The 26,028-nt window shown below is 34.2% G+C and overlaps 4 protein-coding genes across 13 annotated transcripts; 2 read left to right on the top strand and 2 right to left on the bottom strand.

Annotated features, from left to right (window-relative positions):
- Positions 1-266: 266 nt before the first annotated feature.
- On the bottom strand, positions 267-2,619 carry LOC140962489 (heat shock 70 kDa protein-like). The gene has a single exon (XM_073421422.1). The coding sequence runs from the start codon at positions 2,222-2,224 to the stop codon at positions 281-283; it is 1,944 nt and encodes a 647-aa protein (XP_073277523.1). The 5' UTR covers positions 2,225-2,619; the 3' UTR covers positions 267-280.
- A 540-nt stretch (positions 2,620-3,159) lies between these two features.
- LOC140962773 (AUGMIN subunit 8-like) lies at positions 3,160-10,162 on the bottom strand. 9 transcript variants are annotated; one of them, XM_073421757.1, is made up of 8 exons: positions 9,961-10,162; positions 9,026-9,120; positions 7,163-8,573; positions 6,646-6,765; positions 5,490-5,606; positions 5,330-5,419; positions 4,271-4,378; positions 3,160-3,788 (listed from the first exon to the last, which is right to left on the bottom strand). In XM_073421757.1, exons 3-8 carry the CDS (start codon positions 8,432-8,434, stop codon positions 3,735-3,737), a joined length of 1,761 nt encoding a protein of 586 aa, XP_073277858.1. In that variant the 5' UTR covers positions 8,435-8,573; positions 9,026-9,120; positions 9,961-10,162; the 3' UTR covers positions 3,160-3,734. The 9 variants fall into 9 exon arrangements, 8 of the variants coding, with proteins under 8 accessions (XP_073277858.1, XP_073277860.1, XP_073277862.1 ...); XM_073421759.1 differs by lacking the exon at positions 9,026-9,120; XM_073421761.1 differs by lacking the exons at positions 9,026-9,120; positions 9,961-10,162 and adding an exon at positions 8,860-8,996.
- A 3,575-nt stretch (positions 10,163-13,737) lies between these two features.
- LOC140963201 (uncharacterized) lies at positions 13,738-16,205 on the top strand. Its single transcript, XM_073422496.1, has 6 exons — positions 13,738-13,998; positions 14,277-14,401; positions 14,924-15,020; positions 15,124-15,233; positions 15,340-15,414; positions 15,550-16,205. Exons 1-6 carry the CDS (start codon positions 13,929-13,931, stop codon positions 15,628-15,630), a joined length of 558 nt encoding a protein of 185 aa, XP_073278597.1. The 5' UTR covers positions 13,738-13,928; the 3' UTR covers positions 15,631-16,205.
- Positions 16,206-20,219: 4,014 nt separating this feature from the next.
- Positions 20,220-22,623, top strand: LOC140963603 (uncharacterized). Of its 2 annotated transcripts, none has more exons than XM_073422994.1 (3): positions 20,220-20,505; positions 20,595-22,159; positions 22,258-22,623. In XM_073422994.1, exons 2-3 carry the CDS (start codon positions 20,768-20,770, stop codon positions 22,279-22,281), a joined length of 1,416 nt encoding a protein of 471 aa, XP_073279095.1. In that variant the 5' UTR covers positions 20,220-20,505; positions 20,595-20,767; the 3' UTR covers positions 22,282-22,623. The 2 variants fall into 2 exon arrangements, with proteins under 2 accessions (XP_073279095.1, XP_073279094.1); XM_073422993.1 differs by having other exon boundaries at positions 20,221-20,505; positions 20,728-22,159.
- The last annotated feature ends 3,405 nt before the right edge of the window (positions 22,624-26,028 follow it).

Here is a 26,028-nt window from a genome sequence, read left to right as displayed (position 1 = left end):
CACTAAAATAATATTATAAATCTACTTATTATTTTAGCCCTTTTAATTTTTTCATATTATTTTGTTTAAATTGTGCCATTTTCCGACAAATAATCTTTTAGGATTCTTGCAAGACTAAAAACTGAGAATGAACACACTCCCAAGTAAGACAAACCATTGCACTCCTATGACCTACTCGAAAACACCACCCACAAAAAGAAACACAATCTTACCTCACTATAACTCAACAACACTAAAACTACTAATACCAAACCATCACTCATAACCAAGAACAAAGGCCTCAATCAACCTCTTCGATCTTCGGTCCACCGTCGCCACCCGAGCCGGCAGCACCCGGCATGTCACCTCCCATAGGCACATCTCCACCACCTTGATACATCCTAGAAATGATGGGATTGCAAACATTCTCCAATTCCTTCAACCTGTGCTCGAGCTCCTCGACCTCGGCCAACTGATTCCTATCCAACCACTCTATAGTCTCCTTCACTGCCTTCTCGATCGTCTCCTTGTCACCGGAGCTCAATTTAGACGCGAATTTCTCGTCCCTCACCGTGTTCCTCATGTTATATGAGTAATTCTCAAGCGAGTTTTTGGCCTCGACTTTCTTCTTCACTTCCTCGTCCTCTACCTTGTACCTCTCCGCATCCTGCACCATTTTCTCTATCTCTTCCTTACTCAATCTACCCTTGTCATTCGTGATGGTGATCTTGTTCTTCACGCCCGCTGTTTTATCCTCTGCTGCCACGTTTAGTATACCGTTGGCATCGATGTCGAATGTCACGTTGATCTGTGGGACACCTCTAGGCGCAGGAGGGATACCGGATAGCTCGAATTTCCCAAGAAGGTTGTTGTCTCTAGTCCTTGCCCTTTCGCCTTCATACACTTGGATCAACACACCGGGTTGACTATCCGAATACGTCGAGAAAATCTGCTCTTTCTTGGTGGGAATTGTTGTGTTCCTTGGGATCAAAACAGTCATCACCCCACCTGCAGTTTCAAGGCCGAGGCTCAACGGCGCCACATCGAGCAGTAACAGTTCTTGAACCTTCTCATCGCCTTCTCCCGTCAAGATCGCAGCCTGCACCGCCGCACCATATGCCACCGCCTCGTCGGGATTAATACTCTTGCAAAGCTCCTTCCCATTGAAAAAATCTTGCAAGAGTTGCTGAACTTTCGGAATCCTAGTCGATCCACCCACCAGCACAACCTCGTGAACTTGAGACTTGTCAATCTTGGCATCCCTCAAACACTTCTCCACAGGCTCCATACACTTCAAGAATAGATCCATACACAATTCCTCGAACCTCGCCCTCGTAATCGTTGCATAAAAATCGATCCCTTCGAACAAAGAATCGACCTCAATTGTTGTCTGTGTCGTGGAAGATAGAGTCCTCTTCGCCCTCTCGCACGCAGTCCTCAATCTCCTCAACGCTCTCGCGTTCCCACTAATATCCTTCTTATTCTTCCTTCTAAACTCCGCAACAAAATGATTCACCAGCCTGTTATCAAAATCCTCCCCTCCCAAATGAGTATCCCCAGCAGTAGCTTTCACCTCAAAGATCCCTTCCTCAATAGTCAACAGAGAAACATCAAAAGTCCCGCCTCCCAGATCAAAAACAAGTATGTTCTGCTCACCCACCCTCGACCCCTTCTTGTCTAAACCGTACGCTATAGCAGCAGCCGTAGGTTCATTGATGATCCTCAGAACATTCAGACCAGATATCGACCCAGCATCCTTCGTCGCCTGTCTTTGAGAATCATTGAAATACGCAGGAACAGTGACGACCGCGTTCTTTATCTGATACCCCAGGAAGGATTCCGCGGTCTCCTTCATCTTCACCAGCACCATAGACGAAATCTCCTCTGCAGAAAACTTCTTTTCCTCCCCCTTATACGCAACAATAATCATCGGCTTCTCTCCAGGCCCCGCGACCACCTTAAAAGGCCACAGTTTCATGTCGTTCTGCACCGACGGGTCACTGACCCGACGACCGATGAGACGTTTAGCGTCGAAAACAGTGTTGTGCGGGTTCATGGCCACCTGATTCTTGGCCGCGTCGCCGATCAGCCGCTCTGTGTCGGTGAAAGCGACGTAAGAAGGAGTTGTCCTGTTGCCTTGGTCATTCGGGATGATCTCCACGCGGTCGTTCACCCATACTCCCACACAACTGTAGGTCGTGCCGAGGTCTATGCCAATAGCTTTATTATCCTTAGCAGTAGCCATTACTGAATTATTGTAATCACACACAGAAAGTTAAAAGTTCTTCACGAACTGATGAAAACTCCAAGAATCGATCATATTTATATATATATCTGTAGATAGAGCTTAGAAGAAAGCAGTAGAGATAAACTTGAAGGTGGTGGAGAACTATGGAGGAGTGGAATTTTTCATTACGAAAATACCCTTGGGAAAATGGAGAATACCGGGGATGGAAGGAGTAGTTCATGGGAAAATCCGTTGTGGCGGTAAACGGAATTGAAGTAAAACGACGGCGTTTGTAGGAGCGTGTCGAGTCGGTGGAACGTATCTGCGACAACCTGGCTGCCTTCGTTCATTCATGTCACCGCAAAAGTTTACTCTTTACATTTAAGTTCTTTATAAGTTTTTATGTATTTTATCGATGAGACAACTCTTCCAAATTTAAGCTTCATGGTGGGATGAATTTATAAATGGTATATTGTTTGATGATGATCATTTATTTGGATATGACGACCATGGAGAAATTTATTTTAACATTATTGAAGGATATTTTATATTTTAAATGTTGCTGGAATTTTATGCGAAATTTGGTGTTTTTATTCCTTATGTTTCAGAAATATTTTAATTGTGTTGTAAGGACGATTTTATGGTGTGTACATATAATAATTTGAAAGTTGTTGCCGAAAAATTGATTGCAAATTTTTAGAGTCAGTGGAGGTTTCGTCCTTCACTTCAAAAAAAAAAATCCGATTATTTTGAAGAAAAATTCAAGACATCTAAGTGGATCTATGGTCAGGATAATATACTAGTTGTGCTTGACAATTTTTTTTACTCATATGTCATAGGAGGAAGGACCCGAGCCAAAATTCAATTCCTAATGAATGAGCAAAACCTGGAAATTGTCCGTGCTTTCTTTTTACATTTCCATTATGATTAGTTTAAATACATGAAGAGGAAAAAATAGAAGCTTGAGCCTGTGGATTAAAAGAAACAAGAAAGATCACAAACTCTAACCAAACCTAAGGAAAAAAACTAACAATAACGAATAAAAATGAATAAAATGAACATATCAGCTATACACACGAAGTAGCGGTCACCGTAGTCGAATCAGGACTAGTGGTAAAACCTTAACCAAAAGATCATCAGAAGGTAATAAAATAAGACAACTTGGTCATCAATTGATATCTCATCCGACACAGTCTTCCAGGACAACGCTGAAGCAGTTAGCATCTTGTTCGGAAAAACCCTTGACTGATATTACTCCGGAAGATTCAAACTTAAAGTTTTCTCGAATGCGGCACGTACCAAGAATTTTAATGAGTAGCACGAGTGTTTCTTCAAAATCTAGAATGATCTTAATCAAGGACGTTTCAAGAAATTTGACGAGCGAGGTTGATTAATGTTTCTTGAGCAGGCTAAATTAGAATTCCGTAGAACTCACATAAAATTAGATATTTTTCCATTTGAAGGGGAGATTTTCCCTTCAAGATCCAATCCTGATTCTTGATACCAAAAGACACCGATGCACCATTTCTCATAGCTTCTGTTCCATCTGCAATATATGAGTCCTAAGGCTGTGCTCTTCTGCCTGCCCAGGCACAGTCAAGCTCATCAGTTAGCGCAAAACCAACAAGTACAATGCCAAATCACAAATAAAACATTAGGAAAAAAAGGGGCAAATTCTTTCATTATGTCTATATAGTGAACATCAGAGATTTCTTATCATTATCCTCAAATTTCTTATTGCCATAGACAGTGGGAAATTGGCAGACGGCTGCTCAGCCGGAAGTAAGCTCAAAGGATGAAATTCGATCTAAACCGTTGGAAAAAAGAGAAGAAAAAAAAAAAGCTTTCTAACATTTTATCTAACATCAGAGAGGAGCTCTAAGCTGATAATAAGGATGAAAAATCAATTTCAGAACAATAACATGGCACTCCGAACTTCCCACGTGTCACCATTAATAATCTTCAGTTTTTACACACTTCCGATGTAGCCAATAAGGGGTATGGTAAAAGAAAAAGAAAAAAGAGAATTCGATATCTATCTAACAAAATTTTCTTTGTCCTCACCTGAAATGCAGCGGAAGAGCTCATAAGCGACTCATATTCATCAAGCAAGGCTCTTTCTTGTGCTGCTATATCAGCAAGTTCAGAAACCAAATGATTCATCCCCTCCACCTAAATGTGCAGTTGAAGCCTTAGAGTTAGCCACACATAAGCGCAATGAAAGTTACGATGAATATAATCAACTAAAAATCAAATTAATGTTAAGAGCATAAAAATGCATGTAAAATGGGAGGGAAGAACTCAACAATGCTAACCCTTCTATTCATCGAAAATTCAAGAGATCAAAATAATACATGTCCCAGAAGCCAATGAAAACAAGAATACTTTCAACGAATAGAAAATTTTAAACAACTAAGTTATATGGTGTCTCATTCATAACCCTAGAAAGACAATTTTAACCACATTTAAGTTCTGGGATGGGTTGACTGTAAACATTTAAACAACTAAGTTATGTACTGTCTCATTCATAAGCCTGGTATGGTATTTAATTACAAGGAGATAGACACCATAATGACCATATATCCCAAATTTAGAGACATTTAATTGTAGGGTCAATATTATTGTCTATGATTAAATTAAGGTTACAATGTCAAACACTTTCTTCTTAAGTTCCAATGCTTTTAATATTTAGGTAGACCATGCGTTTAAACATTTTGCTGCTAAACCGCTAGCTATCAAGCCAAAAGAGAGAAGTGTGTAATAATTTGCAAGGCAAAAAGTTTCCTATCCTATCCAGCTCACTATCCTTTTAAAGTCAGAAGCTTCATTATATTAGCTTAGCGTAACTCAAATTAATCAACATATCATGCCTGATGAGGTCCCTCGGTTTTCCATCTAGAAAATGCATCCTTCGATAGCAGATAGTAGCTGGGGAATTTCACTAATTTGTGGTAATAAATTCTACTTGTGGCAGACCAGCCGATTAATTTTGTGGAGTAAGCTAAAGGAAGACCAGTCGAATAGTTTTGTGGAGTAAGATAAAGGAGTAGCACACAATACATCCTCCCCCTTGTGTTAGCAAACAATGGAATGTGATAGGTACAATAGCAGAATTTCTCGGACCTGTGGGATTATGGAACATAGTGAGGATCCCATCGCCTGCATCACGTCCACCAATGAGCATACAACTGCTTTGATAGTCAGGATATCTCCCTAGAAAGTATTTGATTAATTAAAGTTTGCAATAAAAAAATTTAGCATCAAGGACTAGTCAGCTGGATACCTTTGCTCCTCCAGCTACTGGAATGCGGATGGTGTTAGACTGCAGATCTTGTATGGCTGAGGTTAATGAATTAGCATGATCTCTTTCAACTGAAGCCCACTCATTAAGACCAGTCAGCTGAGAGTTGCATTTCAGTTAGTAAACTTAAAGCCAATATTTTACTACAAATACAGGTCATGAGGCCAAACAAATGCAGTTGCATGCATCGGCATATTGTAGGAATACCACAATCAAAAAAAATGAGGACCAATCGAGACATTTTGCTGGTTAATGCGAACAGAGGCATGTATTAACATGCTGACAACATATTAATTATGATCATGAATGCATTTATCATTGGCCTAGCTGTTAAGGATAAGCTTGTAATTATCTGCACAATTAACTGTTGTAGCCACAGAAATAACTGACAATCTCATTTTACAAACTTTACAATCCACCATTTTATTGGAAATTTCGCTCCTCTATCCACTCCATGAGATATTTCTTATCATTATCCATGCGACTCATCTCTGTCATACCCTTCAATGTAATAACACCGCGTGATGCAAACAAAAAGGATAGGTCTGCAGCATCTCAGAAACTACCATATTCCATGAGATCAGGTGAATAATCACCATCTGTAAGAATTTATTGACATAATCTTAGACACTACAACATTCCTTTGGAGCCATGATTTTACAGTAGGAATTTTAGCACAAGTATCAGTATATTCCATTAAATCAAACCCCTTGAATTCCAAATAGCCCACAGGAAATCCCTAGTTAAACGAGGCATGTGATGCTTTGAAATTAACAAACATACATCAGTAAGTAGAACTGATATTATGCTTGAATAACACCCAAAGATGTCACCAAATAGCAATTTCTATACAAGACAGACGGTTAAAGTCACATGTCCCTAATTAATTTTTGTCGTCCTTCTATCCCTGTCAAAAATAAATTATCCTGCTCACCAGAAATTTGTGGTATTTGTAACCCAAGATGTTTTCCCAGATAAAGCTTGAGGTATGTATATTGTGCTTCCTAGAATCTAATCCATAAAGAGCGAGATGCATTTGATACTAAATCATGTCGATTGAGTAATAAATTTGTTTGATAAAGCAGAATAGGTTAACTTCTAAGTCAGTCAAACATCTTAAGAAGTAAAGATTGATTACGTTATTGCTCAAAACTGAGTAAATCTTCAACTGGAGGCTCAGCTGCTGGAGATCAATCCTTTTCGCTACTACCGAGTCTAGCATATCTACAGTTGTCCTCCACACGCTATAAAGCATATCCTGAATCATCAAATCAACTCATGTGTGTATAAATAGATAAAGATGTATTTGATTTAAAGAAGAAGAAAAAAACAACACATCCGCATCACAATTTATATTAGCTTTCGGTTTCATTGTTAATACTTGAGAGACAAGGAATTAGTTAAGCTCAGATATGCTAACGAGGAGATAAGAAACAGTGTGTATAAAATGCCACAACACAGGAGATCAGAAATCTTGCGCATAAAATGTCACAACACAACTAGTCAGCAATTGCACATAAGAGAAGAAACTTGAAATTTTAACTTGAAAGTGGATAATAGAAAATATCAATAGTGGAAATTTAACCTAGAATAAGATACTCAATGTATTTGAAACAACTGAAGGCATGCTAAAGTTTCAGTAGATAATCTCACACCTCTGCTTTTACTTTTTGAGAATGCAATGCAGCATCAGTTCGGGCGTTTGCGTATCGCCATTGCAAGTGTCTATTGTATAACAGGCGCAACTGATGAACATCTTCAATGTGATTTGCAGCTTTCTTTCCTTTCTTAACATCGACCATGAAACTAAGAACAGAAGCAGAACTCTGAGGTTGTCTGGATGGGCTGGATGGTCTAGTGTGAGCAGGACTTGATGCCCTAGAAGGATTGATAGCCTTAGTTCTAGATGGACTGACCCCTCTAGACAAAGAGGGCGAGGGGGATGGAGGGCGTGATCCAGGATTTGTCACAGACTGAGCTTTAGTTGCTGTATTCAACAATAGTGTTTTATCTGATGAGTTCGAAGAGCGGGACTTTTGTTTACTCAGGGAAATGTCATCAACTGAACATCTATTTCCACTATCATCACGGGATAATAGCATTAACAAATCACTGGAAGATTTTTGTAAAGGTTTGCTTGCCCCATCCAAAGATAACCTCCTAAGGGAAGGTACACCTATTCCTGAATGGGGTAAAGATGAAGTTCTGTTAATTCTATCCGTCAGATCAATGCTTCTATTCAAAGTACCAGAAGACACTTTTCCACCAATTCTGCTTGGCCATCGATGCTGATCGACTAAGCGAGCATGTATGGTATCAACGGGTTTAGAGTTCTCAGATTGATCAGAATTCTTTCCTTTCATTGGACTCCTCTTCCTCTCCGGTGTGGGCTTTCTTGAAGCAGGTGTTTCAGCTTGTCTACGAGTTATATTAGATGATGACCTCAGTGTACGATCGGTGAGAGTATGAGATACTGGCTTCTCTTTCTTGCTCGTAGGAACAGAGATTGTATCAGATTGAAAAGAAACATTGAGATTCCGCATAGTAGATGGCCATAAAGACTCTGGCAATCTATTGCCCACCACTTTTTTTGACCCCAATTGCATTTCTGCAGATGTATCCTGCATTGGTGTTGATGGGGTTGGACTGGGTGGTGTTGATGGTCTAGAGGGGAGTTTCCTTTCAGCTGAAATAGCTCTTTTTGGTGCCAATACAGTTGAGGTTGGTGATGTCCTACTGGGATTAGGTGATGGGCAGCGTTTTGGTCCATTGGCTGCAGAGAGTGTAGGTGACCTATACCTAGAACTTACTTCTCTGGGTCGAGAGCGATGGGTGGTTTCATTCTTGTTATCAGCTGGAACGAGTGGCCGTCTCGATGTCACTGCTGTAGATTTTGTCTGCACTCGTTCTGATTCAGATACATCCATAAATACACCACATTGACGTCCCGTTTCATACACTATTTACCACTACGAACGTATTTTCCATAGGCTTTCACAAAACCCAATTAATCTATTCTTACTTGCACCAATCGCGTTACAGGATCTTCTTTCCCATACTGAAAATCTGCCACATAAATTTGCAGCCAAAAGTAAGATACCACAGATGGGAAGATGAGAAAAGAAGAGAATCGGAAATGATAAAAAGGAAAAGATGCACAAAAGAATATATCTTTACAGACACCCAGTTCTCAATGAAGTTGAACTATAAAATTTCAATCAAGAAAGCTTGTAAGACCATCCAAACGAAATTGGGGAAGAGTAGGAGAAGAATGGGTGCAGAAAAGCAGTATAGGAAACGGGATGGGAGGGTGTAGGTAGGATAAGAAAGCTCTTCTTGCTTTCACTTTTACCATTTATATTTTATTTCCTTCTCTTATTTCCTCTTTGTTCATGGTCCCCAGCCTTTTGTCCCCCCTCCTCACGGGAATGCCATGGTTGGTTGAATTGGAACTGCGTTTACAACAACTCACAAGCAAATACACACGTAACACACACATATTCAGTAAATAGACTCACATTTAATAATAGAGTTCTCTGCCCCTCTGTGCGTTCGTCCTTCCCACAACCGACTTTTCATGGAAGGAATTCAGTGAAAGTGATACCTTTTCTTTCTCTGTCAACAGCATTGCAAGATTAATTACGTGACTACATCTTACTTTTTCATGATTAGACTAAAGAAAAAATTAATTCCAGAGAAGCAAATAGTTAAATCAAAATAAATGTTCAGGAAACATTAAAAACAAGCCGTGTGTATATTACTCTTGAGTCCAACATGGTACTTGTCTGTGGTAAAATAAGGAAAAACGGTTCAGATTAACTACAGATACCCAGAAACCAAGGAGGCCACGTGCAATTAGAGCTTAGTGTCCTTCGCCATGAACTTAATGTACCATTATTACACATAACAACAAAAATCAATACTTAATCACTATTAGCCAATAATAAGCATGAATTAAGCATCATTATGTGAAAAAAAATATGTTCTGTTATATACATAAATGTCGGGGAATAAATGCAGAAATTTTTTGCGTCGACGATTCAATTTACGGATAATCTGCCTTAGTCTGTTTATTTTTTTCCTGAACTTTTCTACCATCTGTAGGTCATTTCTTGTATAATCTTCGAAAAATAACCTTCACAAACTTAGTAATAATAATAATTAACAAATAACAATCATCATAATCGAAATCAATGAATTACGTCAAATTTATTCAGATTCTTGAACATCCTGCAAGCCTGTAAGCGGAATTTAATATTCCAACGGAATTTTCTCACATTTCTAATCGGGAAAAAAAAAAATCAAAAGTCAACAAATCCAAAGTACATCATTCGAAACGATTGAAATTCAAACTAGTGCTGCACGCCGAGAAAATCAATTATATTTTTAGAAATCGCAATTTTTCATGAAAATCAAACCAAAAACATGATGATAAAATACATGATGATCGTACCTGATTCTCCGGCGACGAAGATGAGTGATCAGAAAGTTCGAAAATTCCGTAAACCATAAATCAACACACGTTTTTCTCAATATATATAAATACAAAAAGGGATTAAACAAAATATAATATGAAAATAAATAAAATAAATTGAAATGAGAAAAATTCAGATCGAGGGAATTTCACGTTTCGATAGAGTGCTCGATGTGACGCGGTTGTGTTCGCGCCATGATTATTTATTTATTATATATATTTAATTGAAAACTGAAAACAATTAACTTTTTAATTAAAATTTATAAATTATATTATTATTAAAGAGTTTTATAAATAGTTTTTTATTAAGTATTTGTTATTAGAATAATAATTATCTAAGTAAGATAATTTTTTGTTGTTTTCAAAATTTTATGGAATTGTACGTTATATTCGTGTGTTGTATCGATTCTCTCGTCTCAATTCAATATCTGCACTCTTTGTAGTATATGAAAATCAAACATGTGATTTGTGAATTCTGATATAACTATTATGATATAACGTGGTAATATTACAATTCAAATATTTTAAATTGTACACAACACATACGTTATATTTTGGTTGCTCTCTTGATAAACGAAATAGTTACAAAATATATAAAACAAATTAATTATTATTTTCGAAGTATTACAAATATAAAATTGAATTATACTTGTGTTTCGATAGTTTTATTTGTATTTAATCTTTTTATATAATAAATATATTTTATTATATCATAAACGTTTTTTTGTTAATTTGAGTTGGATCCAAAACCCGACCGAACATCCAGTTGGCATAGGGAGTAGGTCTTATGTGAGATGATTTAATATATTTATATCCGTAATACATATCGATCTGGTTCATACCTAGAGTAAAAAATGATACTTGTATCATAAAAATTAATATTTTTGCATGGGTCGGACATGATAGAATTATCACAAAATTGACCTTGATACGATCTCATAAGAATTTTCTGTGTAACATTATTATAGTTTGTATGACGTAGAGGCGCCAAATTTTTTGAAAATTTTGCGAGGCAAGAGTTATGTGGAGAGAAAGATGGTTTGAACACTTTGATCAACATAGTGCCATAGAGTTGATGTGAAAAAATATTAGTTAACTATAAAGTTGGGGGCTAAAAGTCTTAAAGCACATTTTAGTGGCCTAAATAAATATAAAGTTGGGGGATAAAAGTCTTAAAGCACATTTTAGTGGGCTAAATAAATATAAAGTTGAAGTGTAAATTTTGAAAAATTTAATGGAGAAGATGGATATTTATGGAGTGGACCAAAAGGCAATTGATGGGCACATACCCAAAAAACAAGATCATTCCTTCATGCCTTGGCATGTTCTTGACTTGGTTTTATTGGATTTTTTTTTTGGGAAACCAAGAAAAAGCAAAGCTGTAAAGATGAAAATGAAATTGATCTAATTTTTGGAAAATTCCATGTAATGTATTTCTTTAGTTTTTTTTTTAAATAGTTTATGGTCAATAAATGGGTTTATTGGTTAAATTCTTGATTCTTTTTTGAAAACCAAAAACCCTTTTGCTGACCTACTTTTCAGCTTGGTGGGTTTAGTTTCTTTTTTTTAAAAAAAAAAAAATAGTTTATGTCTTTTTTTGAGGAAAAATAAATTTAATGTGGGTTTTGACTCTTTTGTAAGAAAATCATTTTAGAATGATGTTTGTCTTTGTCTTTTAACTTATAATTTAAATTACTCATGATTCTTGTTCTTTTCAACTCATTGTTAATTGATTTTTTTTAAAAAAAAAACAACGCATTCTAGTGGGGAATAAAATTATATACAACCAGTAGCGGACCATAAATATAGTTCTGTTCGAGTTAGAATTTTAAACTCTAAAATCTTTTAATATTTTAAATTAATCTATCCGAGCTAATATCATATCATTCTAAAATTATACAAAATTTACATAGAATTTTTTTAAAAAAAAATTGGGTCACCCGATCTTTATACATGTTGCTCCGCCACTGTATACAACTGAACAAAAAAAACTAATAAATGGAAAGAGACATTTTAAATTTTGGAAAGTTAAGTGTGTGAAATTAATGTACATTACTAGTGCCAGGTAAAAATGTAGAAATTAATTAAACAGGTTTATGATATTTTATAGTAAAATCTCATCGTTAGTTATATCAATTACGTACAAAGTCGCGTACCTAATCTAATCAACACCGATGCACACAATTTCTGTCTTTGTGAACTTGAAATACTGAAACTGTTAGCAGCACACAATTGGAATTACTAGAAAAAATACGGTGCTGGACGACTAGACGAAAAAGTTATATAAAATTTCTCGATGAGTGTTTAGTCTGTTAATTAGTTACGGAGAAAGAACATCATCTTCTGGATACAAATACGACCTTCTGTGATAAGTCAAGATATGCAATGTTCGGTCCGAAAACAGCCTAGTCCAAAAGACACAAAGTTTCCGAATGAGCGCACTCTTTCACATAATATTTCAAAAATAATACCAAAAATTATTTTTCAAATAAATTTTGTTCAAAAAAGTTAATACGGTTAAGTGACTTGACCTCACCACACTGAACCGAGCCAGCCGCATGCATTGCATTCCCAATAATACTCTGCTATCATATCATGGTCCACAATCGCAAACTTACACAAGTAAATCGCTCAAGTTTCTGACTTAGCACCATATATGTTATTGAGCAAGCAAAATTGAGCATATGGCCTACAGTAATTTAACAAGGCAAAATACCTGAATATTGTATATCAAATCTTGAGGGTGTTCTGTTCTGTCCACAGGCCAACCTGTTAAGTTAAAAGAAAGTAAGAAAAATGACTAAGTTTAAATATCTGCAGCAATGGATTGAATCGCTATTTTGCGGTGCAAGTCCGACAGAGCACTCTAATGGCAAAATCACGTACAGCAGAAGAAAGTAACATACAATTAGGGGTGTTAAAATCATATACAATTTGGGTTTGGGGTTTTCAGGTTCGGGTCAGATCGAGTTGGACTCGATAGCTAACCCGAAAAAAATGATCGGGTTGGGTTGGGTTCGGGTTGACCAGAGTTGACCTGAAATTTTTTTAAAAAATATAATTAATAAATATTGCATACATTTTTATATATTGTATGTCTGAAAAAATATTTATTGTATATTTATATCATAAATTTTCATAATTTAATATTTATTTTGAATATTTTTTATTTTCTAAACAATTGTTTATTTGATTTAGTAAATATATTTTATTTTTCTACAATTAGACTTTCAAATTTAAATCATATATATGAGGGAGATTTTGTTATTATGTGTTTAAATTAAAATATTGTTATTTTTTTTTTAATTTTATTTAATTTTCTTTAAAAATATTTTTTTAAAAAAATTCGAAATCGGGTTAATCGGGTTGATCGTGTTGATTCGGGTTCGGGTTTGGGTTGAGTGTTTTCGGGTTGACTCGGGTTCGAGTTTGACAATTTTTGAATAATACTATTGCTAACCTGACCCAACCCACCAAATTCATCCGAATTGACATCCTTACCGACAATAAACCAATTGCTTTTATAACGATGAAGCACAACTTTTTATTTTTTCCGTGTATTTCTGTGGGTCGAGACGTCGAGCCATCCCACTAACCTGTTTTGAACAAGGTATTTTTTAGATTTTATATTTTTATGCAATTAAATCGGATATTTTGTTTTTTAATTTGATCAAATTATTCAGTGGCACCAAAAAACTTAGATTCTAGTGCAACACTTCCTATCAAAGTATTCGGTGACCTTTAAACAAACGTTTTCAGAGGTTTTTCGATTGTTTAAATTCGGCGAGCTTTAAAAAAGAGAAGGAGAAAATAAGGTTTGACATATTTGGAATTCAATCAAAGTACTGAGGATTAGTTATAAAATCCAGAATCGCCCTTTCTTGAAACCAAGCTTCCTCAGGTAAAGAATATAAAGTCACACCTTCTGCTTCTTCAATCACAGCACAATGGGCAACACCTCTTCCATGCTCACCCAATACGATATTGAAGAAGTCCAAGAACACTGCAATCATGCATGTAATTACGCGTACATCGCTATCTTTTTCTTATCTTTGGTGTAGTTTCTAATGGATCTGTTGTATTTTGGATGACAGTTCCTAGAACACTAGTAAAGAAATAATCTTTTTGGTTGCTAATGTTATAAATTTGTTGGGTCGTTATCCTTACGCTTTCTCATGGGTCAGCAGTAATTGGACTGGAATGATCTTGTTTGTCATAATTATTGTAGATTTATGAGTTTATTTTCCGTACTCTTTCTCAAACAAAATTTAGTGATTGTGTCGCATGCTTAATAGTTTCACAGCGGGAGATAGTGTCATTGTATCAAAGGTTCTGCCAATTGGATCGGAATGGGGGTGGCTTCATCTCTGCTGAGGAGATCATGAATGTACCTGAATTCGCTGTCAATCCCCTCTCTCTGGTCATATGAACGGCCATATAGAAACCCTCTTTTTATCTTGTAGTTTCCTGTCCAGAATTCTATGTTAAAACTAATATGAGAAACGAAACAACGGATAGAGCAGAGGCACAAAATCTATGGTTATATGTAGATCCAAGTAGTTGGTAGTGATGAACTTATGAAACCATTTGATGTTATATCATCGTTATGAGAATGTATTGATTGGAACCTGATATGTTTCTGATGTTAGATGTATGGTGTTGTGCCAAGTCAAGAATTGGGGAAAATAGGGTAATCTGTATTTTCTTTTAAAGGTGATGATACTGCTGTGATTTTAGACCTTTCCTTATGAAATATCTGCAAATTGCATGTTTATAAGACTGCCCTCCATGATTTTGCTGCAAGTGAGAAAAACTAGCTACCAGGAGAAACAAAGTGCAAAGAACAAATTGAACATGTACTTGACCTGATTAAAGTGAATATGTTTTTTCGCATTCATAAAAGTCATGCGTTGTCGCAATTATTGGCCCTTTGTGTTCTCAGAGATTATTGAGGATGTTGGATGAACTTAATTTCAAAGAGTTTGTAGCATTCCTATCTGCTTTCAGTTCTCGAACAAGCTTGCAGCAAAAAGTCGAATGTAAGACTCACAAAAGAGAAGAATTTGTATCACTTCCTTTTAAAGCTGTAAGTGTTTCCATTTTTCCCTTGTGGCTGATTTGGCATATAATTTCTTTTACCAGTTATTTTTAAGGTTTATGACTCTGATGGAAGTGGAAAGGTTACTTTCAACGAAATGCTGGACATATTGTGGGATTTGACTGGTCAATTTATATCTGAACAACAGAGAGAGGTTAGTCATCCTGCTCTGGTTACTTTTCCCACGAGTGGCTTTCTCCTACTTGGCTTAATGGCTGATTGATGCTAATTCACGTGATATTGGTGCCATTTTCATACAGAAAGTTCTTACCCATGTTCCTGAGGAAGCAGACTACACAAAGGATTCTCTGTTAGTTCAAGCTGATTTCGTAAAGGTATTCTTCGTATCTTTTATGCTTCTCAAGAAAATTGGAACCTTAAAAAACGTTTCTTGGTTAATGTATTAATGATATTTGGGTTTAATGGAGGAGTGCAACAGCAAACTTTCTTCTGTTAATGTAATGTTATAGGACTGCGGCTCAAAGCTGGTATTAATTGGCCTTGTTGTATCTCTCAACTTTTCTCAAAACGACGAAAAAAACATGTCTTAGTAGTTTTAGTGTCTGCCGGATCAAAATATCTTCCGTCATTAATGAAATAACATCTCATGAGAGTAAGTTCTGTTTAGATTATTCATAGGGCCAGGTGTGAGTCGAGCTCAAGCTTGTCAAGGTAAGCTCGTTCATCTATATGTGCGCAATTGATCGTTCACTTATTCCTAACTCGAATTGCTTGTATAGTCAAACATGTGATCGTTCAAATGCTAATCGATGGTTCTTGTTCTTGATGCTGAAAATATAGCAAATGGATTGATGGTTTGTTTCCTATTTAAATCATGTTATGTGATGTTTATTTATTTATTGTTATTATTATTATTATTAATTTTTGGGTGGTTTCTTCTTACTTTCTTGCCTACTAAAGCAAGATGCCACAGACTGGATAAATGAGTAGTGAAACGTGGGAATATTTGAAGGAGATGGAACAGCTCATGATGGGGAGACATGATAGCAGATTTAAGATTGTTCGGATTTTATTTTATATTTTTATTTTCTTTCATTCCACGGATGATGATGGAATCATGATGAAATATTGAAAGAAGTCATATTTCAAATCTATGGATTTCAAATATTTTCAAATGTTTTTTTTTTTTTTTTATAGAGAAATAGCATTATAAACTTCAAAATTGAATCTGATTTAAAATTGTTAATAATCATCGTGACAAATGATATTAACTATTGGCTTTGAAGTAATTTTCATTTATTTCATTAATATTAGTTATTTCTCTTAAGGTACCCCAATTATTATCTTCGTTAGACTAATTATGTGATATATAATTAAATATATAATAGTTGTTTATTTATTATACGTTACAAAACTTATGATAATTGAATATGTTTTGATCTGTTTATGAATATTTGAATATACTGAAATCTTTATAATAATCTATTTAGCACTGGAAATATTTATATGTGTTAAATTAAAGCACTTGGTGTAACGATTTTATCTGTTAAATTTCGTTGTTGTTAATTTTTAAAATAATAATGCTATTAAATTGATTTTTTAAAGTGAGTGATTAAATTATTTCAGAAAATAATCATATTTACAATTGTTTGGAATGTTTTTTTTCCTTAAATTGATTTGCAAAACTTATATGATGTAATGATTATAATATATAATATAATATATATTAGTTATAAAATAATACACAAGACAATATTAAAGTTACAAAAAACCAATATACAATTAATATATGGAAGTACAATTCCGACAATTACACAAATCAACTCACTCTTTTAAAGAAATACCTCATTTGGGTACCTGTATGAAATAGTTATGTGAGACCAAGCTAACCATAAGCTGAAATTAGAAGAAAAATGAAAATTATATTTCATTCAAATAGCTAAAGCTAATATTTGGACTGACAATTTATTATTCTATTATATTTTTATTCGATGTGCTGAATTAAATATTGTTTGACTGATTTTTGAGTGTCATGCATCTCACTAATCACCAATCATTTACTATACTCCGTAGAATACATATACTGATATATATATATATATAATAAATACAATAAAATTCANATTAATGAAATACTTAAAAGACAAATTACAATTCTAAAAACACTGCCTCTTTTATATAGGTAATAGATTTAATAATTAATTAAAATCTATAAATTAATGAAAGACTTAAAAAGATAAATCACAATTCTAAAAACATTGACTTTTTTATATTGGTAATAGATTATATAGGTAATAGATATATATGTATAATAGATAGGTAATAGAAATAAATAGATTATATATTTTTCAAATTAAATTCCATTAATATAAAGGTAATAGAAAAATAAATTATATAGGTAATAAAAATAAATAGATTATATATTTTTGAATTAATATTAATAATTAATTAATTCTATTAAATTAATAATGAAGGACTTAAAAGTCAATTCACAAATCTAAAAAGATTGGCTCTTTTATATAGGCAATAGATTATATAGGTAATAGAAACAAACAGATTATATATACTTGAATTAATATTAATAATTAATTAATTCTATTAAATTAATAACGAGGACTTAAAAGTCAATTCACAATTCTAAAAAGATTGGCTATTTTATATATGTAATATATTATGACGAATTTCAAGTCCACTCAATAATTGTGTCATTTGAAATTTATTATATTTTATATAACTAATGTGTAAATAAGTAATCTATAAATTTATAATTTGATATATTGCTTTATTTTTAATCATAAAATACAATCGAAATCCATCAATTTAAAATCCTTCAATTCAAGCACAACAATAATGAAAAATAAATTAAAACATTGAAATTCATTTTAAATAATATTAGATGAGATGTCTTATAAAGATGGGGACTACTTGGTGTAGTGCGGGCTGGGTCCGTCCGCCGACCGTGGCCCCATATGTAGATGTTAGCCGTTGAAGTCAGCCTTTAACGACTTTTTGAAAATATATTATAAAGGTTTTTTTANTATGTATATGTATGTATATGTATGTATATGTATGTATGTATGTATAGTTTTTTATGCAGTTCACCAACTGTACCAACTTCTGTGTATGCCAATGAAGTGATGCTTATCTATTTAATTTGATGAAACATATCAGAATTGTATAGCACGTGAAAAAAAAAGATATATATGTTGTGGAATTAATTGTCCTGGTAATTCAAAAAAAAAAATTGACTGCAAGGTGAGCTAAGTCTAGGGTCCAAATGTCATTTTAGCCAAATATTTTCAATTACTTTGCTATTATATGATAACAACTAAATATTAACGTCGCATTTTCAAATTTTAATTAACAATACACCAAATTTTAAGCCTATAGATTTTATGAAATAAAAATATGACATTGAAATATAAATCTTCTACTATATATATATATTTCTATGTGTGTATGTATATTAGTAACTAAAATATAAATATTGTGTGCCTAACTTATTAGGTGTACAAGTAGTATTTTTATGATCTACGGTGAACATTATGATCGTGTTTGTGATTTCATTTAACGCACCAACGAAAGGAACAACAATAAGTAGCCTAAGGTGTCCCCGATGGCAGAGCCAGTAATATGATTTTATCCGAACTATAATTTTAAAATTTAAAATTTTTCAATAATTTAAATTGATCTACACGAACTAATATCCAATTCATCCAAAATCATATAAATTTCTTTTAAAAAAATTGGCCACCCGATCTAAAGCCTGGGTGCCAATGAAGGTGGCTCCGCCACTCGGCGTCCTACAACTTTCTTCTTGTTGTAGACCCGTTAGATTTTTCCATGGCTATGCAGATCCAAAATAACTCGTACTCAGCATCCGTCGTTCTGATTGGAGTTTCACATTACCTTCGAAAAAATTCAACGAAATTGCGTTTATTCTTTCAAGCTATTTAATTTTTATTTGATTAGTATTCTAGGACGACGTGTTTTTATGATATTAATTCAAAATATAAGTAATGTCTTGTGAATGAGAATATAACTTGCCGACATGTTGAATGACATATATTTAATAGGGATTTTTCCTACGCCTTTTCTACGTTCATTAAATTTGAACTCGATAGCTTATTTAATCAAAACCAAACGATTTAACCACCAAGCTAGCATACATGGTTTTAATTAAGTATTTCTAATTCAATGAGATAACTTAGAACTTGGTACACACGTTAGGCCACTATATGAATATCTTTCAAGTGTGAAAATGCATCTTTCACTAGTTCGAAGTCGGCTCGTTGGTGAAGAACATCATGAAACCCCTCGGAAGGAGGCTTTCTTCGCCTTCCAAGTGACGAAATATGATAGATTATCTTATTTCCTACTTTTTCAATACCAAAGATATCATAACACTTTGATCACTCATCAATTATAAACAACATAAATATAAATACATAGATGTAAATTGTATCAGCTCTCCGTGTGAAAATTCAAAAAATTTAAAAATTTTCGACGTAAAATTAAATAAATTTTAAACCCGAAGCTTCGTTTTTTTTTTTTTTNTGCTAATTAAATTACGTGTACGCGAGAATTTTCAGCAAAATATTTTACCCAAGTGAAGAAGTTTTTTTCCCATATAACTTCAAGTAAATAAAAAGATATAATAAATTATATAATTATAATCTTTGTTCTTCATTTTGGCAGCATGGAATTAGGGTTCTTTTCAAATCTTTAATGAATTTCTTACATCTAATGCATGTAACAAGGGCCTAATTCTTGCTGCCATATCTTTAAATTCGATATATTGATATTATTCAATTTTTTTTTAAAAAAAATGTTGGAAGACTGATTCTTCCTATGAAAATGAATATAATTTAAATGTTAAAAATAATTGCTTTTAGATCAAGATTAATATTAAGCTGAAGTTTTTCTCCCGTATGCGCTTTCACGTTTTTCTGAAAGAGAAGGCAAGAAACCGTTACAGATATCGTTTGATCATCGTGATCCTTTCTTTAACAATTCATCCTGAAGAAAACTAGATTCGTGTTGGGATGTTTTTGTTTTTTTCTGGAAACGGGAGCAATTTTGAAGGAAAGTTTATCTTGAAGGAGAGATTTTGAAAATTGTGAATTCAAAGGGCTTGCTTTTTTGAATGATTCAGANATAATTTAAATGTTAAAAATAATTGCTTTTAGATCAAGATTAATATCAAGCTGAAGTTTTTCTCCCGTATGCGCTTTTACGTTTTTCTGAAAGAGAAGGCAAGAAACCGTTACAGATATAGTTTGATCATCGTGATCCTTTCTTCAACAATTCATCCTGAAGAAAACTAGATTCGTGTTGGGATGTTTTTGTTTTTTTCTGGAAACGGGAGCAATTTTGAAGGAAAGGTTATCTTGAAGGAGAGATTTTGAAAATTGTGAGTTCAAAGGGCTTGCTTTTTTGAATGATTCAGATTTTCTGCAGATTAGGTGAGAACCCATTTCATTTTCTTGTTTGTCTGTTAAATTTCGAAGGGTTTCATGATTTGTTATTAGCATTGGTTACCATATTTACACAGGATTTCTCATAGGGAATATATCTGAGTTTCTTGAATAAGGACTTGGGGTTGGGTACCATGCTTGTGTTTCTAGACGTTTCAAATTTTAATGCACCACAGCGATTTGATGAGCTGGTTGATGTTTCCTTCGCAGATAAAATTCGACTCATTTATGTTCCTGAATCTGTTATGTAATGGCTGAAAATAGCGTGGTGATGTCCCAAGTTGAGGTTTCTGCTTTGAAGGAAACACTCTGTGTTCAGCAACAGCTTCTACAGAAACTTTACAATGAGTTGGATGCAGAAAGAGAGGCCTCCGCCACTGCGGCGAGCGAAGCTTTATCTGTTATATTGCGTCTCCAAGGAGAGAAGGCTGCTGTGAAAATGGAAGCAGAGCAATACAAGAGATTGTCGGAGGAGAAGATGTGTCACGCGGAGGAATCTTTTGCGATAATCGAAGATATCATCTATCAGAAAGAAATGGAGGTGACTGCTTTAGATTACCAAGTTCAGGCCTATAGGTACAAATTGTTGAGCATGGGTTGTGCGGATCCTGGTGTTAGTGAGAAAAAGTTTCCCGAAAATCTTTTGCTAAGAAACGAAACTTTAGCTGGGGAAGCAAGCATTCAGAACTTGGGAAGGAGGAATTCTGTTCCTCACCTACTCAAATATAAGAAGGTTGTTCATGAAAAGGAGAGTTCTATGAGCACGGAAACTGATTCAAATGGTAAGATTATGGAGGAACATAATAACAAGTCCTCAGATTCAGATAGGAAGATCGATTACGCAACTCCCGGTGACATCAATTCTTACTGGGAACAGATAAGGAAATTAGACGAGCGGGTGAAGGAGATAGCGGGCGGTAATAACACAAACTTCAAGAATGAGATGCGGTCTCCGTCATCGATTTCTTCACGACCAAGTACAGGATCTTTATGTGATCCGTCTAGCTTGAGGTATGAAACACGTTCGCCCTCACCTCAGTTAAGCACCGGCAATGGTTATGACACAAATAAACTAGGTGTCGAGAATGAAATTGATCTGATCAAGTGCCCCACAAATTTGCCAAAAAATGGTGCGACAGTTGATTATTCTTGTCCTCCAAGTGTTCATGATGTCTTCGAGGTCCCACAAGTTGACAAGAACCTGAGATCTTGTGAATCGTCGACCAAAGACAGACGGAAGACACTTCATCATGTTAGTGAGAGCCTCGAAAGTGATGGACATTCTGGTCATTCAAAATTGTGCAATAAAGATGAACCGGACTGGCTGAAGAAACTACTTCAATCGAATCATCGTGAAAACGAATTATGTAAACCAAGTGAAATTGCTGATATTGATTGTCGCTTGGCTATAGTCCAAACGAGCACAAATGTTCTTGAATCTCGTCCAAGATCGAATCACCTTAACATGAGATCAGAGATTATTGAAATTGAGAGACACTCAGCATCAACAAACAGAGAGGAAGAAATTAAATTGTTGAACGAGATCAAACTGAAATTAAATTCATTACATGATGAGGTTAGGAGTTTGAAAATCAAGAAACACGAAGCGCAAGATGACCCTTCCTATCATCTTCTTGCTGAGGTACTCATTCCGGAACTCTTTGCTGCGACTCTTTCTTTTTCAAAGTTATCAGACTAACCTGTTCTGATATTTTGTGATGCATTTATGTTGAAACACAGGCAATGGTTTACTTCTGGCTCTGACGGGACGGAGAAAACTTAAGAATCCATACGTTATTGTATATAATCTGCTTCACCAACACCTGATTTGTGCAAGAGAAACTTTGTACATTTATACTCGCTGTGTGAATCGAGTATATTGTGATATGGTTTGTGTCTGATAAGGAGTACTGTTTTAGTTGTATTTGGTATACATCTGTTATGAAGATCTTGATAGGAGTGTGTGTATAATTCCTGGGTCGTAGCCTTAGTTTTACACAAGAAAAGAAAGAGATTCTTACACTTTTTTTGTCTGATGTACACACACATCTTTTTAACATTGTATGAATACCTGAATATGGAATTTACCTTCCCACATTCAGTTTATTCGGTTTTGTACTATGAAATATTCAGTTACAATATTGTTTAACATCTTTGGTTTTATTTATGTTCACATCTGACTACAAAGTCTTTCTTCTGATATATTGATTCCTAGAAATTGGCATAAATAGCAGCAGAATTTTTTTAAAATTTTATTCGTAGTTTTTAAGAAAACAGTCGTAAATATTGCATATGAAGTGTTTTTCTACTTATGATAATGTAAAATTTTAGATCATTAAAACACGTGATGTCATTTCATTAAAATGTAAGAGATCTATATGATTTAATGATATTGAGATAAAATATGCGATTGAGAATTATTATATAGAAGGTGAGACATTTCTGGCATGATTCATCGTCTCCTGCAGAACTACTTTAGCCGAAATATCCATCAAGTCATATACCAAGTACCTGTCCGCAGTCATTGGCTAGCTTAATTAGATTTTTTAAAAATAACTAAGATTAAAATTTGATCATACAGAAGATAAAAAAATAAAGAGACGACATTTTTTTCCTTCAATTATATGAAGTATTCTTCCTGCTATAATTATCGAGATATCTATATGTAGAATCCATATATATTGAGATGAATACCTGATTTAATTTGTTTTGCCCGCGAAAGCGTAGAATATCATGAATTTTGTCCCGTTCTTTTGAAAAATCATGCTTTTCCAAAGTTATTTTTTTTAATAAAAATAATTTAAATAAATTGTTTTTTTTTAATACAAATAGGCAACTTTTTTTTATAATATCTATCACAATCCATCAGGTTTGTTGTCACTTCTAAATTCTAATATTTTATGTTGAAATTTTATTCAAAGTCCCCTAATTTACAACTAGTAACTAATATCAATATTTTTATATTTAAATTAACCTACGCATGCAATATATATGTATAATTCACAATGGATATTAGGTAGATGATCAACCATTCAGACATCAAGAATTTGTCATGAATATTCAATCATACCACATGGAATTGACTCTCTGTTTTTTTTTTAATAAACTCGAAATTCAAAATCATTATCATTCAGTATGCACTGAGTGCAAGAGTGGACCGACGAGACGGCCTAGGTTTTTTTTTCTTTTTATTTTTTATACACCAAATTTAATCCAATTTGTCAATAGTCCGGTGATCGATTTTAAAAATAAAAAGATACGAGCTCTACCCATAAAAAAAACAGGGCTAAGAAAACTCATGCTCGAGTAGAAATAAAAATATGGCACTACCATTGATTGAATGAGTGAGACTAATTCAATATCTTGCAAACCAATATAGTCCAGTAAATCACACCGCTCAAATCATGTGTAACATATTCGTCCGAAAAAGTTGGTAGGAGAAATCGAACACATGACTAATGACCAAACACTCACATACTCCACCAACTTGAACACGGGAACCGCACTACATTGTCTTAATATTCTAAGTACATTCACTCTAATTGGTTGTGCGTGTGACAAAGATAAAAAAAATGTGATACTTTAATTATTATGCAATTTTAAACATTTACTATTATCATCGTAATTGCAAGTATTTAAATCTTATCATTATTTTTTCCCCTATAATTAGAGATATTGGAGCTTCGTTCGACCAATCTTTAGAGATGTATGATCTTCCCCTCATGTACGTTCAAATAAATATAGAAGTGGTCACAATTTATATACAATTGGAACTAATTCTGATATGTCTTTACTCAAATGTGATCTTACCTTCCACCATTTTTCAATCATAATTCAAACTTCCAACTTACCTCTAGGATTTGAAATTAATAGATTTTGGAATATCATGAATGGTGATATAATAAATTGGAAAGTAAGATAACAAACCTATTTTTTAATTTTAATTAATGTAAAACTTGAGTTGAACATGATATATGTTGAATTTTATCTTTCACACCAAACAATGTCTATAATTCAAAATATTTTTATTGGACTAGTCTATCGCACAAGGCTTGTTTAATGCGGTTTATCTGACTAACGTGGTTTTTATGTTACTTTGTTAGTTGGGAGTTTACTCGCATTGAACAATAGTAACTGTGGTTTCCAACAGCACAAATGTATATAGAATCTCTAAAGCAAAAGGATTCAATAAGCATATTATTTCATTATAACTTGGAGTTAGTGAGTTGGGTAATCCCAACCTTCAACTTGCTTGTAGTTTGTCTTTATTTTGTTATGTTATGACGATTTTATAGCCTTTGCGGAGGTCTTGATCTAGTATCACTCCGTCAGGTTTTATTTGTTTTGCACTTTTTGTTGTATATATACAGGTAGGGATCTGACTAACCCCCGTTTCCGGCGGTGTTTTCAATAATAATAATAATAAAATCTTCAACTTGCTTTCTATCACAATTTCTTCTATTTTAGTATATTTATATAACTAGTGATGGTAGGCTCAAAGAAGACCTCAAGTGCAATTCGAGTGCAACGCATAAGTCTTGGTATCATTCGTGACCATTGACATAACTTTAAACCGATTTGATTAAAGGAACACATGTTAATAGCATCTAGTTGTATGAACAACGAACGAATATAAAATCGCAAAGCAGACCAAATATCATTTCGTCATGACTCCATTCGATGTATGTTCATAAAACATTGTATAACTCGATGATAAGAGAAAGATCACAACATTGTCACCCTTATAACAAAACAAGATCAAATTTAAAATACAAATTTTGTAAGTAAATAGTTTTTGGATTTTAAATTTTATTAAATTATCAACAACATTCTCACCCTTATAACAGAACAAGGTTTGCAAATTTGAATGTTGAGAATGGTCCCCGAAAGACTGGTTGAGAACTTAAATTTTATCAACATCATTCTCACCCTTATAACAAGGTATTTAAAATCCAAAAACTGGTTGAGAATTTAAATTTTATTAAATTATCAACAACATTCTCACCCTTATAATTTGAATGTTGAGAATGGTCCCCGGAAGGTGGTTGTCATACAACAAAAGTCTTCGTATCTGCACAAGGTTTGCAAAACTATCCGGGATTATACCGATGAGCTTGTTTTTTGACGGATCGAGAAGGCCTAAATGTGACATGTTGCCAAAGGCGGATGGAATGTTGCCGGATAGCAAGTTATTAGATAAGTATATCCTCTCTAGTTTCCCAATTTGGCATAGCTCATAAGGGATTGAGCCATTCAACATATTACTAGACAGGTTCAAGAGGGTGAGATTTACAATATTCGAAATCTGTAAAGGTACGAAACCAGAAATTCGGTTATCATCCAGATTTATCTGCAAAAGATTAGTGGAGAGAGCTCCAATAAGAGAAGGCAACTCACATCCAAGATGGTTTCCTGCAAGATCAAGTTCTTGCAAGTTAGAGGAATTTACCGAAGACTCGAAGAACGGTACAAGATCAGCATTTCCACCATGACTTGAAAAGAGATTGTAGG

Source organism: Primulina huaijiensis, chromosome 17, assembly GCF_012295235.1.
Source record: "Primulina huaijiensis isolate GDHJ02 chromosome 17, ASM1229523v2, whole genome shotgun sequence".
In the NCBI taxonomy this organism is placed as follows: Eukaryota; Viridiplantae; Streptophyta; class Magnoliopsida; order Lamiales; family Gesneriaceae; genus Primulina; species Primulina huaijiensis.
This window is presented reverse-complemented; position numbering and strand designations above follow the sequence as displayed.